At 50.8% G+C, this 17191-nt stretch overlaps 1 protein-coding gene across 1 annotated transcript in view; it reads right to left on the reverse strand.

The window, feature by feature from the left end:
- KALRN (kalirin RhoGEF kinase) overlaps positions 1-17191 on the reverse strand; it is a 683571-nt gene that overhangs the window by 130556 nt on the left and 535824 nt on the right. Inside the window, exon 34 of the mRNA XM_055084868.1 lies at positions 7589-7835. Within this exon, the coding sequence (XP_054940843.1) occupies positions 7589-7835 (247 nt within the window). The remainder of the gene's footprint in view (positions 1-7588; positions 7836-17191) is intronic.

The raw sequence follows: 17191 nt of genomic DNA on the forward strand, positions 1-17191 counted from the left end.
ACGGACCCGTGTCCCCTGCATCGGCAGGCGGACTCTCAACCACTGCGCCACCAGGGAAGCCCCAGTTATGTTACTCTTAAATAAAATTTTGTAGGCTGGCATGGAAACTTATTCCCATCCTCATTCATCACACTTTCATATATAATTTTGTCCTATGGGGTGGGGGGTGAGTCCTGGATTTCAAAGTGGCTGCCTCACAGCTGGTCAATCACAGATGTGGTCCTCTGCAAATGGAGTAGGAGTGGAGACCAACAAGCTGTAGTTTTAACATGTCACTTCATTCTTGAAAGGCAATGTTTGGGGACTATTCATCCTTCAATTTTTTTCTCAGCTTCCCGTGGTACAGCCCCATGGGTGGCATTATGGAGTAAACGAAAACCGTGAGAGTTTAGTTGTTGCCTAGTTGCTACTAATGCAGAATTACACTGAAAAGCAAGAGAGAGAGACTTGTAGTAGACCCTCCAGAGTCGGTAGACAGGAGGAGCCTTTAAGTGTCTGCATTTGATAGCAGAGGAGATAGGAAAGGCACATTTTGGCCCCTGGAAGCAGAAAGTGCAGGGGGTTCCCATCCTGCAGTGAATCTGCTGGACAGGCTGGACCAGCTCCAGTGGTTGGCTGGCCCCTAGCAGAGCTGGACCCCATTCAGCCTGCTAGCCAGAGTGCTGCTCAGGGTCATTCTGCTCCAGCCAGGGACACCAGGCTCTTTCTAGTGGGCAAAGCACACACAGGATGAAATCTGTCTGCCGCTACTGCCCATAGGGAAGGGAACACAGGAGGCCAGAGGGGAGAGAGAGAGTGGGAGGGCAGTATGTGCTTCCGTGTGTATGGGGCTCACGCTCTCTCAACCTTCACCCAGCTAGACTGGTTAAATCCAAGGGAGCTGAGTCAGAGTGAAGGATAATAAACTAAAGTAGCTGTTCTCAAACGGCTTCAGGCTTGGGAGGTCGTAGAGCATTGTGAAGAGTGAGACCTTGGGGAATAGACAGACCTGAGTTCAAATGTAGATTTACCGCTAGTAAGCTATGTGACTCTGGGCAAGTTACCTGATCTTTCTAAGACCTGGTTTCCTTGTCTGTAAAATGAGGAAAACATTAAAGCATGAACCCAGAACCCGGCCCATAGTAAGACTCAGTAAATGTCAGGTATTTTTACGAGTTGACGTCACACTTAATATAAGTCCACAGTATCACAGACTTGCTCAGCATCTTCAGGCTGTTGGCGGTACATGCCTCCAGAGCCCATTGTTCTCCACTGCTCTGTACCGTGACACCTTCCCCAGCCTGGGTAAGCTGTTCCTAAGGCCGTCTAGGTGATAACAGGAGAAATCATCAGGAGACCCCATAAGAGAGGACTCCCTGTAAACAAGCCAGGGTCACCATGGGCACCACCCCTCTCCTCCAGGACATCTGCCCCAGGGCTCACCTGGCCCTGGTTTAGTTTGGCTAAGCAAACAGGTGTTTCCTTATAGCTTCTCCAGGTGCTCAGCTGGAGCCAGGGCAAGAACTGTACAGGAAAAGAAAAGCAACACAGGTATCCTCTAGAGCTGGGTGGAGAAGAACCTAGACTGTTTTTTGGAACCTGGGGCAGAAGTACCCAGGACCAATGCTTTTTTAAAAAAACATTTTTAAGGGTACAGTTCAGTGGCATTAAGTACATTATAACCATCACCATCATCCATCTCCAAAACTTTTTTCGTCTTGCAAAACTGAAACTCTGTACCCGTTAAACACTAACTCCACATTCCTCCCCTTCCCCTAGCCCCTGGCAACCACCATTCCACTTTCTATGAATTTGACTGCTGTAGTTACCTCACATAGTGGAATCATACAGTGTTTGTCCTCTTGTGTCTGGCTTATTTCACCTAGCATAACGTCTTCAAAGTTCATCCATGTTGTAGCATGTGTCAGATTTTCCTTCCTTTTTAAGACTATATAATATTCCATTATATGTATATACCACATTTTGTTTACCCATGCATCCCTTGGACACTTGGGTTGCTTCTACCTTTGCTATGAACATGGGTGTACGAACAATACTTCTCTGAGTCCGTGCTTTCAATTCTTTGGGGGTATACGCCCAGCAGTGGAATTGCTAGATCATATGGTAATTCTATGTTTAATTTTTTGAGGAACCCCATACTGTTTTCCATAGCAATTCACCATTTTACTTTTCCACCAGCAGGGCACGAGGGTTCCAATTTCTCTACAGCCTCACTAACACCTGTTATTTTCTATGGTTTGTGAAAAAAAAAAAATGGCCTTCCTGATGGGTATGAAGTGGTTTCTCATTGCCATACTGACTTGCAGTTCCCTCATGATCAGTGATCTTGCCCATCTTTTCATGGGCTTATTGGCCATTTGTATACCTTCTTTGGAGAAATGCGTATTCAGGTCCTTCGTCCATTTTAAAATCTAATTGTTTTATTTTTGTTGTGTTGTAGGAGTTCTTTATATAACTGCATATTGCCCCTACCAATGGATCTTTTTTTTTTTTTTTTTTTTTTTTTTGTGGTATGCGGGCCTCTCACTGTTGTGGCCTCTCCCGTTGCGGAGCACAGGCTCCGGACGCGCAGGCTCAGAGGCCATGGCTCATGGGTCCATCCGCTCCGCGGCACGTGGGATCTTCCCAGACCGGGGCACGAACCCGTGTCCCCTGCATCGGCAGGCGGATTCTCAACCACTGCGCCACCAGGGAAGCCCCCAATGGATCTTTAAGTCCCTTCTAAGCCTGACACTTGGGGGGTGGCAAACCCCTAAAGCAGTGACTCTCAGCCCATTAGAATTACCAAGGAACTTAAAAAATACTGATGCCCACGCCCTTGGCGGCTCTGAATTAATTGGTCTGGGGTGGTGTGTGAGGCATCAGTAATTTTTAAAGTCTCCTCCAGGTGGTTGTAAGATGCACCCAGAATTGAAACCACCGCTACAAAATCTTTGTCCCTTGGGAGGTGCTGCCCTCGCCACTTACTGCTGAGAAAGTGAGAGGGGATTAGGAAGAGAATGACTAGGTCCACAGGGCCCAACCCAAGGGAGAAGCTCTACAATGTCAGGGGGGCATTAAAATAAGAGGAAAGGCAGGCTGCTCTACTTTGTCACACAGTTCCACGAACAGTGCTGCCACAGATATATCAAGAGGAAACAAGCAACCACTGTCTCCTGAGAAAGCACAGGAGGGAAAGACTGGAGAAAGGGCCTCCGGCCTCTAGGGAGCCCAGCAGGCAGCGTGTGTGGTGCAGGGCAAGGAGGCGGGAGCCCTGGGTCTCCTCCAGCTCAGCCACCAACTATCCCTGTGACTTCAGGGAAGTCACCTTGCTTTCCTATGCCCGAAGGTGCCCCTACAAGAGAGGAAACTGGCCAGTGCAGTGGTTCTCAACCCTGCTGTCCCTTGGATTCACCTGAGGAGCACTTAAACAACTCTGGCCCCACTCTGGAAATTCTGACGCCGCTTGTTGTAGGTGGGGTCTGAGCCTTGTCATTTGGTAAAGCTTCCAGGGGATGCTAGGTGGCCAGGACTGAGAGCCCCGCTCTAGTGGTTCTCCAAGTCCCCTCCTCGTGCTGACACTCCAGGGCTCTTCTGCCTCTCCTTCTGCAGTCATGGCCTGGGCACTCAGCACATCACACGGACACCCCCTGCTTCTCACAGCCCGTAGGAGCACTGGCCTGACGCTCTCTCGAAGGTTAAGAGCACCAGTTGCCTTCTAAGGACTGAACAAGAAATGGATCCCGACCTCCAGCGACACCGGAGGAGGCCCCGTCCTACTCCACAACCCCCAGAACCGTCTCATCCGCAGTCCCGCTGGGCATAACTTAGAAGGTGGAGCAACTGCTGAAAACAAATCAGTCTGAGAGAAGAGAAGGCCAGGTGGCCAGCAGGCAGCCAGCTGGAGGGGAGAAGGAACAGCTTACTGAATTTCCGCTAAGAGGCCAGTGCTCTGGGCAGGCCCTGGAGGGAGGGGGAGGGGCTTTTCCAAGCTGATGGCTCATGGGTCCATCCGCTCCGCGGCACGTGGGATCTTCCCAGACCGGGGCACGAACCCGTGTCCCCTGCATCGGCAGGCGGATTCTCAACCACTGCGCCACCAGGGAAGCCCCCAATGGATCTTTAAGTCCCTTCTAAGCCTGACACTTGGGGGGTGGCAAACCCCTAAAGCAGTGACTCTCAGCCCATTAGAATTACCAAGGAACTTAAAAAATACTGATGCCCACGCCCTTGGCGGCTCTGAATTAATTGGTCTGGGGTGGTGTGTGAGGCATCAGTAATTTTTAAAGTCTCCTCCAGGTGGTTGTAAGATGCACCCAGAATTGAAACCACCGCTACAAAATCTTTGTCCCTTGGGAGGTGCTGCCCTCGCCACTTACTGCTGAGAAAGTGAGAGGGGATTAGGAAGAGAATGACTAGGTCCACAGGGCCCAACCCAAGGGAGAAGCTCTACAATGTCAGGGGGGCATTAAAATAAGAGGAAAGGCAGGCTGCTCTACTTTGTCACACAGTTCCACGAACAGTGCTGCCACAGATATATCAAGAGGAAACAAGCAACCACTGTCTCCTGAGAAAGCACAGGAGGGAAAGACTGGAGAAAGGGCCTCCGGCCTCTAGGGAGCCCAGCAGGCAGCGTGTGTGGTGCAGGGCAAGGAGGCGGGAGCCCTGGGTCTCCTCCAGCTCAGCCACCAACTATCCCTGTGACTTCAGGGAAGTCACCTTGCTTTCCTATGCCCGAAGGTGCCCCTACAAGAGAGGAAACTGGCCAGTGCAGTGGTTCTCAACCCTGCTGTCCCTTGGATTCACCTGAGGAGCACTTAAACAACTCTGGCCCCACTCTGGAAATTCTGACGCCGCTTGTTGTAGGTGGGGTCTGAGCCTTGTCATTTGGTAAAGCTTCCAGGGGATGCTAGGTGGCCAGGACTGAGAGCCCCGCTCTAGTGGTTCTCCAAGTCCCCTCCTCGTGCTGACACTCCAGGGCTCTTCTGCCTCTCCTTCTGCAGTCATGGCCTGGGCACTCAGCACATCACACGGACACCCCCTGCTTCTCACAGCCCGTAGGAGCACTGGCCTGACGCTCTCTCGAAGGTTAAGAGCACCAGTTGCCTTCTAAGGACTGAACAAGAAATGGATCCCGACCTCCAGCGACACCGGAGGAGGCCCCGTCCTACTCCACAACCCCCAGAACCGTCTCATCCGCAGTCCCGCTGGGCATAACTTAGAAGGTGGAGCAACTGCTGAAAACAAATCAGTCTGAGAGAAGAGAAGGCCAGGTGGCCAGCAGGCAGCCAGCTGGAGGGGAGAAGGAACAGCTTACTGAATTTCCGCTAAGAGGCCAGTGCTCTGGGCAGGCCCTGGAGGGAGGGGGAGGGGCTTTTCCAAGCTGAGGCGTGTGCATCAGCGCACAGACTTCCAGCCGAGGTCTTGTCAGGGCCGTAGCGATGCCGCGTGGAGGAGAGACTTAAGCCTGACTGTCGGCAGTCCGCGCAGGCGAGAGCTCACAGGCTGGGGCTGTCGCTGGAAGGCCCCGCCTAACTGACTTATGCTGGGAGAGAGCAAACGGACCGCCAACAGGAAGAGCCAAGGAAATGGGTGATATAGGCACTGGGAGGGGCGCTTGTAAGAAGCCATGATGGCGTCTGAGGCAGCTGGAAAGTTCTGTGACACACTCCCTGTGTTCTCTCTGCCCTCTAGCTTGCGCCCCGCATCCTCAGCTCCATTTTCAGTGAACTCTCCGCTAACGCCCCTCCCTCCGCACTTCTTGCCCTGATGCCCCCACGTCCCCCGCTGAGCCGGGCCAGGGAGGGGTGCACCCAGCCAGGCACCAGGGAGGCCAGACCTAGGGCAAGAAGCCTCCGGTCTCCCCTTGTAGCCAAGCCCTTCCTGCCGGACCACCCCACACTTGGACATGAGTGACCAGTTAGCCTTTCCCAGCAAATAAATCGCTGTCCTTGCTTTCGTCTCTGGAGATGGGAGTTTTCAGTCATTTTGCTGAATAATCTATGGAAGTGATATAAAAACTGTAACTTATCATGACACCTAGGATGTACTGAGTGCCAGGCGCTGTTCTAAGTGTGTTGTATATCTTATTTCATTTCACGTGCCCAACTCTGACCTCTTTGTGCCCACGTTTTCCCCACGGTCAGACTTCAAACCGAACCGTACTCCCGAGATCCCCTGCTTTTCCCTTCCCTGGTCCCGCGAGTTTCTCTAGGGGCTACTTCAGAGGGCTGAGGAGCTGTACCTGCAATGACAGATGCCACACAACTTCCTGACACAGAGGAAAGGCGGAGAAGCGGGAGGTGGCTAAGCCGGTGGAGGGGAGCACAGGTGTGTGGGGAGGGAGGAGAATCAGGTTTTAGTTGCCATTCTCCAGATGGAACCCCCGCCCCGCCCCCGCGAGGCCCCTTGGAAGAGCCAGGGAGCACCAGTGATGAAACCTGCTAGAGCCACCTCGTGGAGGAGAGGAGGAGGCCAGGCTTCTGAGATGGACCCGATGGAATTCCAGCAAGGAAAACACTTCACAAGGTAATTAGTCCCGTAGCATCAACAGGTCTCCGTGGCAACCCTTGTCCCTTCCTCCCAACAGAACCAAGTCCCTTCCTCTTCCCATCCCATAAATACCTAGCACAGGTCTGCATGGAAACCCTGATGCAGGTTACCTGACCAGTGACAAAAAGAAGCTCAGAGCTAAGAGAACTCTGGGTCTGTCCCTCTCTGGGCCTCAGTTTCCTCCATGTAAAACGAGTGACTTCAAGGCCGCTGCCAGCCTTGACTTCTGAAGTCAGTGGCTGTCAAACTCGAGTGTGCATCAGAATTCCCTGGGGACTTGTTAAGACACAGACCGCAGCCCCGCCCCCGGGTTTCTGGCCCAGAAGGTCTGGAGTGAGGTCTGAGAATTTGCATTTCTAAAAGTTCCCAGGGGATGCTGATGCTGCCAGTCCAGAGACACCCCTCACACTGGAGAATCACTGTTTTCAGTGGTTCAGTCTGCCCAATGTGAGAAAAAGCGAATAAACAAGCATGTGGAAGGAACACAGAGCTTATATAAAACAGAAGCCAAGGCTCCAGTAATTTGTCAAAGGCCCATAAATGAGTGTCTCTGGCCCTGGCAGGGCTGAGGGGAAGGTCAAACCTGACGCGGTTGTGCTGTGTGCTCCCCTGCAGTTTGCTCCGTCCTTTGTGAAGCATGAGCAGCTGGGTAGGGGTGAGGGGGCCAGGGAGCCTGCCTTAGCTGTGGAGGGGGAGGGGGTCAGCGGGGAAAGGAGGAGTCCAGGCTTTGGGCCATGGGTAGAAGAGAACTTTTCTGGAGGTTGGGTGATACAATGGGAGAGTTAGAAGAGATCTTAGGGGTCATCTAAGTCAACCTTCATTTTTAAGATGAAACTGACTCAGAAAGGTTAAAGGACTTTTCCAAAGTCACATGGCCGTTCCATAGCTCTTTCCCTTTAAGCTCGCAAGCCACTTTCTTCACAAGTGGGTCCCAGAGAAACCCCACAAGGTCAGAATGGGTTCCTGAGACAAGTGAGTGCTATGATGCTCTTCTAACAAGCAGGCCACGTCCCCAGCGACCTCTGGTCCACATCCCTCCCCACCCGCCCGCCCCTACCTTTCACCAAGGGGAAGAAGCAGTCCATCTCCACGCTGCTTCGGGAGTGGGAGATGCACAGGGCGCTGCTGGGGACCAGGCCCTCCTGTGGGGGACTCCGTTCTGTGGTGCGGACCAGACACCAGCCCGGCCGTTCGCTCGGCCGCTCCAGCAGTTCCACTGTCTGTCCCACCTGGATGCTCAGCTCGCTGCTGTGGCCTGCGTTGAAATCCTGGAGGACCACGGTCAACTCACAGCCGCCAGAGAGCTTGGGGGTGGGGTGGGGGTAGAGTAAAACATGAAGGCATGGGGGGAGGAGATGGGTGGGGGGGAGGAGATGAAGGGGGAAGGTGCAAAGTGTGCATGAGAGCAGAGGAGAGGGAGAAGGAAAATAGAAAAGATGGGATTCAGGGTGCAGAGAAGGCAGAAGATGGGAAAGGGAGTTGGGAACAGAAAAGGAAACAAGAAAAAAAAACATGAAATTAACACAGTGCCATTCAATTATTCAGCTCTTCTCCCTGCAGCAACAGTCTAGAGCCTGCCCAGAATGGGGCTTTGCTTCTAATTCCTTCTTGTTCCACTGGAGTTCTTTTCATTATTCCTTTACCGAGCTTCCAGCTAACTGTGTCCTCCAACCCCTTCCCCAGTAGTCCCTTTACTTCTTTATTTTTTTTTTTTCGGTACGCGGGCCTCTCACTGCTGTGGCCTCTCCCGTTGCGGAGCACAGGCTCCGGACGCGCAGGCTCAGCGGCCATGGCTCACGGGCCCAACCGCCCCGCGGCATGTGGGATCTTCCCGGACCGGGGCACGAACCCGTGTGCCCTGCATCGGCAGGCGGACTCTCAACCACTGCGCCACCAGGGAAGCCCTGCCCTTTACTTCTTCCAAGGGCTCCGCCCCGTGCCCCACGCCTGCCTTCACTCCCAGGCCTCTCGAACTCTTCTGGGCATCATTTCTAACTCGCTCACTCTCACTTGACTCTAGTTGATACTGGGAATAATGGAAGAGAAGACCTCCTTTCCTTCTCAACCCTGCAACCCTCCCCATCCCTACCCCGCACTGGAGCCATCAGCATAAACAGGAGGCACTAGTGACATAAAAAAGAATGAGCCCTCAACTCAAAGGCAGAAGAAGACTGTTTATCTGGAAGGGGAATAGAATTGTTTTACACTAGTTCAGCCACTGGGGACCAGGAGGAAGAGTGGAAAGATGGGCAGGGAAGAAGGGGCACATCTTCCTTAGGCGCCGTCCTTAGTGCTCCAGCCTGTCCTCCCTTCAGGCCAGGCACTGCTCCTGGGGCAGAACCAATAAAACTGGGCAGAGAGACACCGAGATAGGAACACCCTCTACTAGCTGAACACTGAGACTTTCACTCTTACCACGAGAAACCATTACTTATTCATTTGTCTTCTAGAACTCAGCATAAAGCCTCCCTCTTGGAAGAGCTGCTGCACTTAGGGGCAGGGTGACAAGGAGGGAAGCGGAAGAAAGGAAGGCCCAGGGGCCCGGATCGGCAGCCTGTTCCTAAGGTTTGGGGGAAAGCCCCCTACCACCTCCAGGTAACTCGCCTTCAGCCTGCACATCTCTGATTTAAGCCTTGACGGCCTGCACTGTCTGCACCAGCAGCCGCAGTCATGCACTAGTCCAGATATGTTGGGCAGTTATTTCACATGTGTTCAGGGAGGCTTCTGCTGAACGCTAAGCACAGTGTAAGTAAGCACGGTGAGTAGGGAATCAACAAGCTCAGCATCCAGGCCTATGAGAATTTTCTATTAAACGAAGCTGAATGTTACAGTGGGCTTGAAAAGGTTAACGTGACGCATCAGACTGACGGTCGCAATATGCATCATCACCAACCATAAAGCACGGGGCCCTCTCTAAACACATTTCTACGGATGGGCACGGTACTGCCGTTGGGCTTAGATCAAGAAGAGAAACTTTAGGACAGAAGGTGGGAGATGGAAAGAGACAGAAGAAGAAATAAACATGGTTTTAGTTCATTTTTTTTCCGTTTAACTTTCCTGGTCCCATTAAGTGCACAGACCCCACTACCCCACTCTCCTGGTGCTATCTTCCCTGAAGTGTCATTTAGAGAAGGATGTCATGGGATGGGAATACCTCAAGTCTGAGGAGTGCTTTTACAGTGTGTAAAGTACCTTCACATACATTATCCACTCCACCTCTACCTCTTGTATCAAGAAATTTAAGCTCAGAAATGTCAAGATCAGTGGTTGGAACATTGGGTGTGCGTAACATCACACTCAATGGGAGGTTATTGAAAATGCAGATACTCTAGCTGGGCCCTCCCTTGCCCCGGCCCCCAATTACAGATTATGATTCAGGAGGCCTGGGTTAGGGTCCAGAAATGCATATTTTTAACAAGGAACCTCCCCTCCCCCTGAAACTCACGATTCTGAAAAGGGGGTCCTTGGGATACTGTTTGAGAAACACTGCTAGATGGTTTCCCACAGTCACCCAGCTAGTCTTGAACCCAGACCTCAACTACAAATCCCATGTTCCTTAAACCACACACCACAGGGCAAATTACATATTATCAGGTATGTTTGTGGTTGGAGAGGGTGGGAGGCACGTGGAGAGAAGAAGACATCAGTAGCTTGAGCTACTGCGCCTCTCAGTTCGCTTTAGGAGACCTCCATCAGGTCTCTTAAGCTTTTTGGATTGCAATTCTTGACGAGTCTACACTACATATGAAAAACTGTATCACTGAAACACAAACCGCACTCTGATATTCTGTTTAACTTTTTTCTCAATTGCTGGTGGCATCCCACTAAATTGATTCCACTTTCTACGAATGGACCATCTGTAGGGTGCTAGGCTAGATGACCACGAAATTTCCTTAACTCTGAGAAGCTCTGTTGCTGAGCTTCTGTGCCTCCGTGGAGGTCTCCTCTGTGCCACCCTCAGGTACTCAGGTTCTTTCCCGGGGCCAAGGGTGCACAGGGCCCGAGATATAACCTGCAGCCTTTTCAGGGCCAGATGTGGCCCTCTGCAGATGGCTGAGGCAAAGAAGAGAGGGCCTGAGGCTCTGGCTGCAAAGAGCCCGGTGGGTTCCCAGACACAAGGTTCACCGCCCCCTGGGGCAAGGTACAGCCAGACCCAGCCATGGGCAGGTAGGGGGCCAGGGTTGGTTGGGGTAGGAGAGCATAGAGCCAGGCTGTGTGCTTGTACAGTTCAAAGATCCAGGTCCTGGAGAGAAGCCTGGAAACACCACGAGGTGCTGCTGTCAGGCTGCCCCATCCAGAGACACAGGAGGAAGTGGAAGATGACGGATGGGCATTTCTGTGGTGCTCAAGCTCTAGATCCAGCCAAACCCATTATGAGTCAAATAAAGGGTGGATGTCCCGGTTCCCCTCACCTCAAGGGCTTGGTCATAGAGATTACTACTCGGGGTCCCCACCCAATGGCAATGAGGGAATTCCAAAGAGTGGCAGTCGAGGGGATTAGGAGAAATGGATGAGGCAATGGCCAGGCATGGCTGCCCCCTGAACAATCCCTTATCCTCTCCCCAGAGCAACGGGGAAGTTTTAGGGTACACGGGGGACTTGGGCTTCACACTTGAGAAACACTGCTTCAGAGAGCCCACAACAGGAACAGTACTGGGAAGTTCTAAGAGTCCCTGCTGCTAGGGGAAGGGTCAAGGGCAGAGGGGCCAAGAGATCTTTGAAGAATCTTGGCACATTTGAGGCTTTTCCTAGCAACCCTCAAAGTAATTCATTCAGGCTTCGTGCTTTATGCCTTCTGGACTGTGATGCGTCACACCACCTACTGAATGTTAATTACACAGAATGTGCCCCTCATTAACCAATAAACCCAAATCCCTCACAAATCCTGAACTAGCAGTTGCATAGAAAAGTACACGTGTTTCTTTTTTCTTTCTGTCCGATTCTGGCGTGTGTCGCACAGAGCCCCAGGACCATTATTTTCTCTCCTTCCTCTTCCCATTTCCAAAGGACCAGTGGGTGTGTCCCCACCCTCATGGCTTCTCATTGCCTTTGTAGTGAGTGGCACCTTCAGGAAGTTCCCACCTCCCTCCCTGAGCTAAATCCCTGGTCCCAGGAACTTAAATAGGTTTGTCCAAACAGCCTGTTGTAGAAAATGCTGCAAAGAACATTTCTTGTTTTCACCTAATTCTTTTCTTCTCCATAGCCATTTAAGAACTGTTTTAATGTCCTCCTTGGCAAATCTTTAGATTTTAATTTTATGTTTCTTGGCATATTCATTTTCTAATTTTCCCTTTTAGGCCTGAAGATTATTTTTCACATCTGGCTTCATTTTCAACACTCCCTTGTCAGAGATCACCCCTTTTGTGCTTTCCCAACAAAAAGCTGCCGCATATAACCTGTCTCTCAGCTGTTCCCCTGCTTGACTAACTAACCACGGAGACATGGATGGAGCTGGAAAACCACTGCCCATTTACCCTCTTTGCCTCCCTGCTGGGCTTGTCTTTTGGCCACTGGACCCCTCCCTGTACAGCCATTCACAGCTGAGGCAGCACAGAAGCCCCTCCATCTTAACACTTTCTCTCTCTGCCTCGCAATGGCTATCTCTCCCACATACTGACTTAAAGATGCGTCAATTCCTTGAATAGCTGCTTCCTCCTGCTTTCCCCTAACCAGCCTCCACTCCTACCTCTCTGATGCATCTTTCCTCCCCTCCCCTTGCCCCATCCTCCCATTTCATGGCTCTAAACTTCGACTACTGTCATAATTTCCTCAGTACCCCTGGCCCCTCTTTGCCTGCTTTAACTACCTGCTCTCCCCCCTGCTGCCACAGCCATCTATCCGCAAATCCTGTGTTATCTCAGCCTCACCCTCTTCAACTGCAGGCTTCACTCCGAAACTACCCCATGTAGATCTGTCATCAGGCAACTTGCTGACTTTCCCGGCACTGCAGATGCCCTGCTCTCCACTGAGCTGCGTTATGCTCTTCCTCAGAGAAGACAAAGCTACTACAATCAGGTCCTCTCTTTAACTATTTCTCAAGAGAAAAGCAAGCCTTGTGGTGTAGACCCTTTTTACTGACTGAAATGTAAGCATTTGACTTTTCTCTCCATTAGCAGAGTCCCTGATTTCTCTAAGATGACCCCTCAGTAGCCTATTTTCTGTCTTTTCACGATGTACGTTGGGTCTTTTCTATAAGCCCGTTGGTTATTCGCTCAATGAACAACATTCCCATTTGATGGGTGTCCTTAGCCCCATCTCTCACCACCACAGAGGTCAGAGGTGACTCGGGCACCAGGAAGGGCTATCGTGCCCTGTTCAAAACTCCGAGGACGCATCGTGGTTTTGGATGGATGCTTAACTTCCAAACATTGATCCTATTCCAGATTCTAAGACCAAACTTATTCCTGCTAGAGAAACGTTGGGAGCCTTGACCTGATAGCACAGACTCAGCATGGAGTCAGGTGTGTTGGAGTCTTCTCTGATTGTGCCCCAGTTTCTGTAATCTCCCATCTTTCTCCCTTCACAGGGACCCCCAGCCCCCAGGGAGTCCCAGTCTGGCCTTGGCATGAGTCTTTGGGTGAGGCCTGCTAACCTCTTTGATGCTAATTGCCACTTGGATCTCCTCCCATTGCCCCTGAGTTATCACCTGATTCTTTTGCTTCCTTTCCCAGTCTCCCTCCTTTCTGGGTCCAGCCTTTCTTGGTGGAGCCTGTTCCCCTCTTGCCCAGTCCCTGGGTGGACATCGTCCTCCACCCTCTGCGAGGCTTCCCAGAAGGCAGAAGGAAAACCTGTTTCTCACGTTCCTCCTGCTCCTCAGTGGCAGCTGTGTGGCCTTCTTTCCAGCGTACAATGCTATACGCCAGAGGAGACTTCATAACCAGCCCTGGTTCTTGCTTATCTTCGCCAGAAACTATTGCTTTCATGTAGGTCCATTTTTGCTTGGTTACTATTTGGAGATTAACTGAACCTCCTTCTTGTATAAACAGTGTGAGCTAGATCACCCCTGTGAGCGTCCCCATGTTACAGAGAATGAACATGATTACTCCCTGCGGGGTTTCCAGTGACATTCAGAAACATAGGACTATACCCCTCCCCACTCTTGTCATTTCAGGCCCTCAGCTTCTGTGTGCTCTGGTAACCTGATTCTCCCAAGGCAGCACAGCCTAGTGGTAAGGCACATATTCTGGAGCCCCTCACCAGCTGTGTGACCAGGGGCAGGTTATTTAACCTCTTGGTCTCAGTTTGCTCATCTGTAGCATGGGGATAAATCACAGTACCTAGTTCATAGGTTGCTATGAGGATTAAATGAGATAACACCTTTAAAGTATCAAATGAGATAATACTTTAAAATACTTTCAAAGCACTTAGGACAGTGCCTTGAGCAGAGTTAGCTCTCTAAATGTTTAAAAATAAATTCCAGAGGTATTAATTAATTATTATTTAAATTTAAAGGGAAAGTTAGGAGTAGAGAAGAAATAGAAAAGATAAATCAATTTGATGGTACATTTGTCTGGAAATAGACTGTACCAGATGTATATATGTATTAATTATGTCATAAATTATTATGTAAATGAATATTTTTTTCCCCCTTTTAAAAATCTTAATGGAGTCTTGCCCTATCCCTGGCCAACTAGAAGAACTGACCCTAGCTGTCTAGGGAAGGTGACACGGACACCTTTAAGGGTTCCCCAAGTCAGCACGTGCTTTTCCTATTAAAAACAAGGGAATGGTGGGGCCCCAGACCCCTTTACGGAAAATGAGGATTCACCACTTCCTTTTCATTCTGCACTGCTTTCCATGAACCTTCCATCTGAAGAAACTCTCCTTCCCCATGAATCTAACTGGGCACAGTACCTGCCACCTGACTCTACTGCTAGCTGTGATCACCAGCTCCTGACACAGCCTCGCCAAGCACTAGGATCTGATGCTCCGACAGATAGGGAATCATGCCCAGGAGTGGCCATCAGGTAAGTCAGACTTCCTCTCCTGGCTGCCTGCGCTCCGACTCCCACATCTAATTCTTCCGCGACGCTTAGGCAGTGCCAGGCTTAGAGTTCTGTGAACTAATGTCTACATGTGAATGGCAATGCAGGAGGCCAGGGCTGGCCCGGAAAAATGTGAGGTTGGAAGGTGTCTACTTGCTGCGGTTGAAAGGACACAGAGAAGGCCTGCCAACTCCTGTTCAAAACTGTCGTTCTCTCCCCCAACACCCCCTGTGCCTGCTGCCAATACCTGGAATCCCACCATCAGAGATTAATCTCATTTCATTAAGTAATGTCCCTTTCCACAAAACGCCTCAAAGCAGAGTGTGTTTATGACTCCCTTCCAAGTAAAATGATGAGAAGCAGTATACGGGTAGCAGGCTGCGGTACTCATATGGCTTTAAGCATGAAGATGTTCATAATAGCATTTTTTAATGAGAAAAACTTCACAACTACAACATTGAAAAGCCCCTAAAACTAGAATGTAGAAATCTAACAGGAAGGAAATGGTTACGTTATTATGATACATCCACTAGGTGAATGCTTAATTGTGCAGCCATTAGGTATTTATAAAGCTTTATAATAGCTTACAAATTGCTTATCACATACAAAGTAAAAAAGAAAAAAGGACAGGATGTAAAGTTGCTTATACAACTATGTAAAGAACATCAACAACTTAACAACTCTATTCATAGGAAACTAACAAGAAGGAAATTCATCAAAATGTTAAGTTTGGGTTGGGACCTTCAAGATGGCGGAAGAGTAAGATGTGGAGATCACCTTCCTCCCCACAAATACATCAGAAATGCATCTACATGTGGAACAACTCCTACAGAACACCCACTGAACGCTGGCAGAAGACCTCAGGCTTCCCAAAAGGCAAGAAACTCCCCATGTACCTGGGTAGGGCAAAAGAAAAAAGAAAAAACAGAGACAAAAGAATAGGGACAGGACCTGCACCAGTGGGAGGAGCTGTGAAGGAGGAAAGGTTTCCACACACTAGAAGCCCCTTCATGGGTGGAGACTGCGGGTGGCGGACGGGGGGAAGCCTCAGAGCCACGGAGAAGAGCGCAGTAACAGGGTGCGGAGGGCACAGCGGAGAGATTCCCGCAGAGGACCGGTGCCGACCAGCACTCACCAGCCCGAGAGGCTTGTCTGCTCACCCGGGGGGACGGGCCGGGGCTGGGAGCTGAGGCTCGGGCTTTGGTCGGATCCCAGGGAGAGGTCTGGGGTTGGCCGTGTGAACACAGCCTGAAGGGGGCTAGTGCACAACAGCTAGCTGGGAGGGAGGCCAGGAAAAAGTCTGGAGCTGCCGAAGAGGCAAGAGACCATTGTTTCGGGGTGCGTGAGGAGCGGGGATTCAGAGCACCACCTAAACGAGATCCAGAGACTGGCGCGAGCCGCGGCTATCAGTGCGGACCCCAGAGACGGGCATGAGATTCTAAGGCTGCTGCTGCCGCCACCAAGAAGCCTGTGTGTGAGCACAGGTCACTATCCACACCTGCCCTGCCGGGAGCCTGTGCAGCCCGCCACTGCGAGGGTCCTGTGATCCAGGGACAGCTTCCCCGGGAGAACCCACGGCACGCCTCAGGCTGGTGCAACGTCATGCTGACCTCTGCTGCCGCAGGCTCACCCCGCACTCCGTGCCCCTCCCTCCCCCCGGGCCTGAGTGAGCCAGAGCCCCCGAATCAGCTGCTCCTTTAACCCCATCCTGTCTGAGAGAAGAGCAGACGCCCTCAGGTGACCTACACGGAGAGGCAGAGCCAAATCCAAAGCTGAACCCCAGGAGCTGTGGGGACAAAGAAGAGAAAGGGAAATCTCTCTCAGCAGACTCAGAAGCAGCAGATTAAAGCTCCACAGTCAACTTGATGTACCCTGCATCTGTGGAATACCTGACTAGACAACAAACCATCCCAAATTGAGGAGGTGGACTTTGGGAGCAATGATATGTATATACTTTTCCTTTTTCTCTTTTTGTGAGTGTGTATGTGTATGCTTCTCTGTGAGATTTTGTCTGTATAGCTTTGTTTTTACCATTTGTCCTAGGGTTCTGTCTGTCTGTATTTTTGTTTTGTTTCCTTTTTTGTGTTTTTGGTTTGGTTGCTCTCTTCTTTCTTTCTTTTTTTTATTACTTTTTAATTTTTTTATTTTTAATAATTATTTTTAATTTTAATAACTTTCTTTTCTTTTCTTTTCTTCCTCCCTTCCTTCCTTCCTTTCTTTCTCTCTTTCTTTTTTTCTCCCTTTTCTTCCGAGCCATGTGGCTGACAGGGTCCTGGTGCTCCGGCTGGGTGTCAGGCCTGTGCCTCTGAGGTGGGAGAGCCAGGTTCAGGACACTGGTCCACCAGAGACCTCCCAGATCCACATAATATCAAACAGCGAAAGTTCTCCCAGAGATCTCCATCTCAACGCTAATACCCAGCTCCACTCAACAACCAGCAAGCTACAGTGCTGGACACCCTATGCCAAACAACTAGCAAGACAGGAAAGCAACCCCACCCATTAGCAGAGAGGCTGCCTAAAATCATAAAAAAGTCACAGACACCCCAAAACACACCACCAGACATGGTCCTGCCCACCAGAAAGACAAGATCCAGCCTCATCCACCAGAACACAGGCACTAGTCCCCTCCACCAGGAAGCCTACACAACCCACTGAACCAACCTTAGCCACTGGGG

Source organism: Physeter macrocephalus, chromosome 1 (genome assembly GCF_002837175.3).
Source record: "Physeter macrocephalus isolate SW-GA chromosome 1, ASM283717v5, whole genome shotgun sequence".
Lineage (NCBI taxonomy): Eukaryota > Metazoa > Chordata > Mammalia > Artiodactyla > Physeteridae > Physeter > Physeter macrocephalus.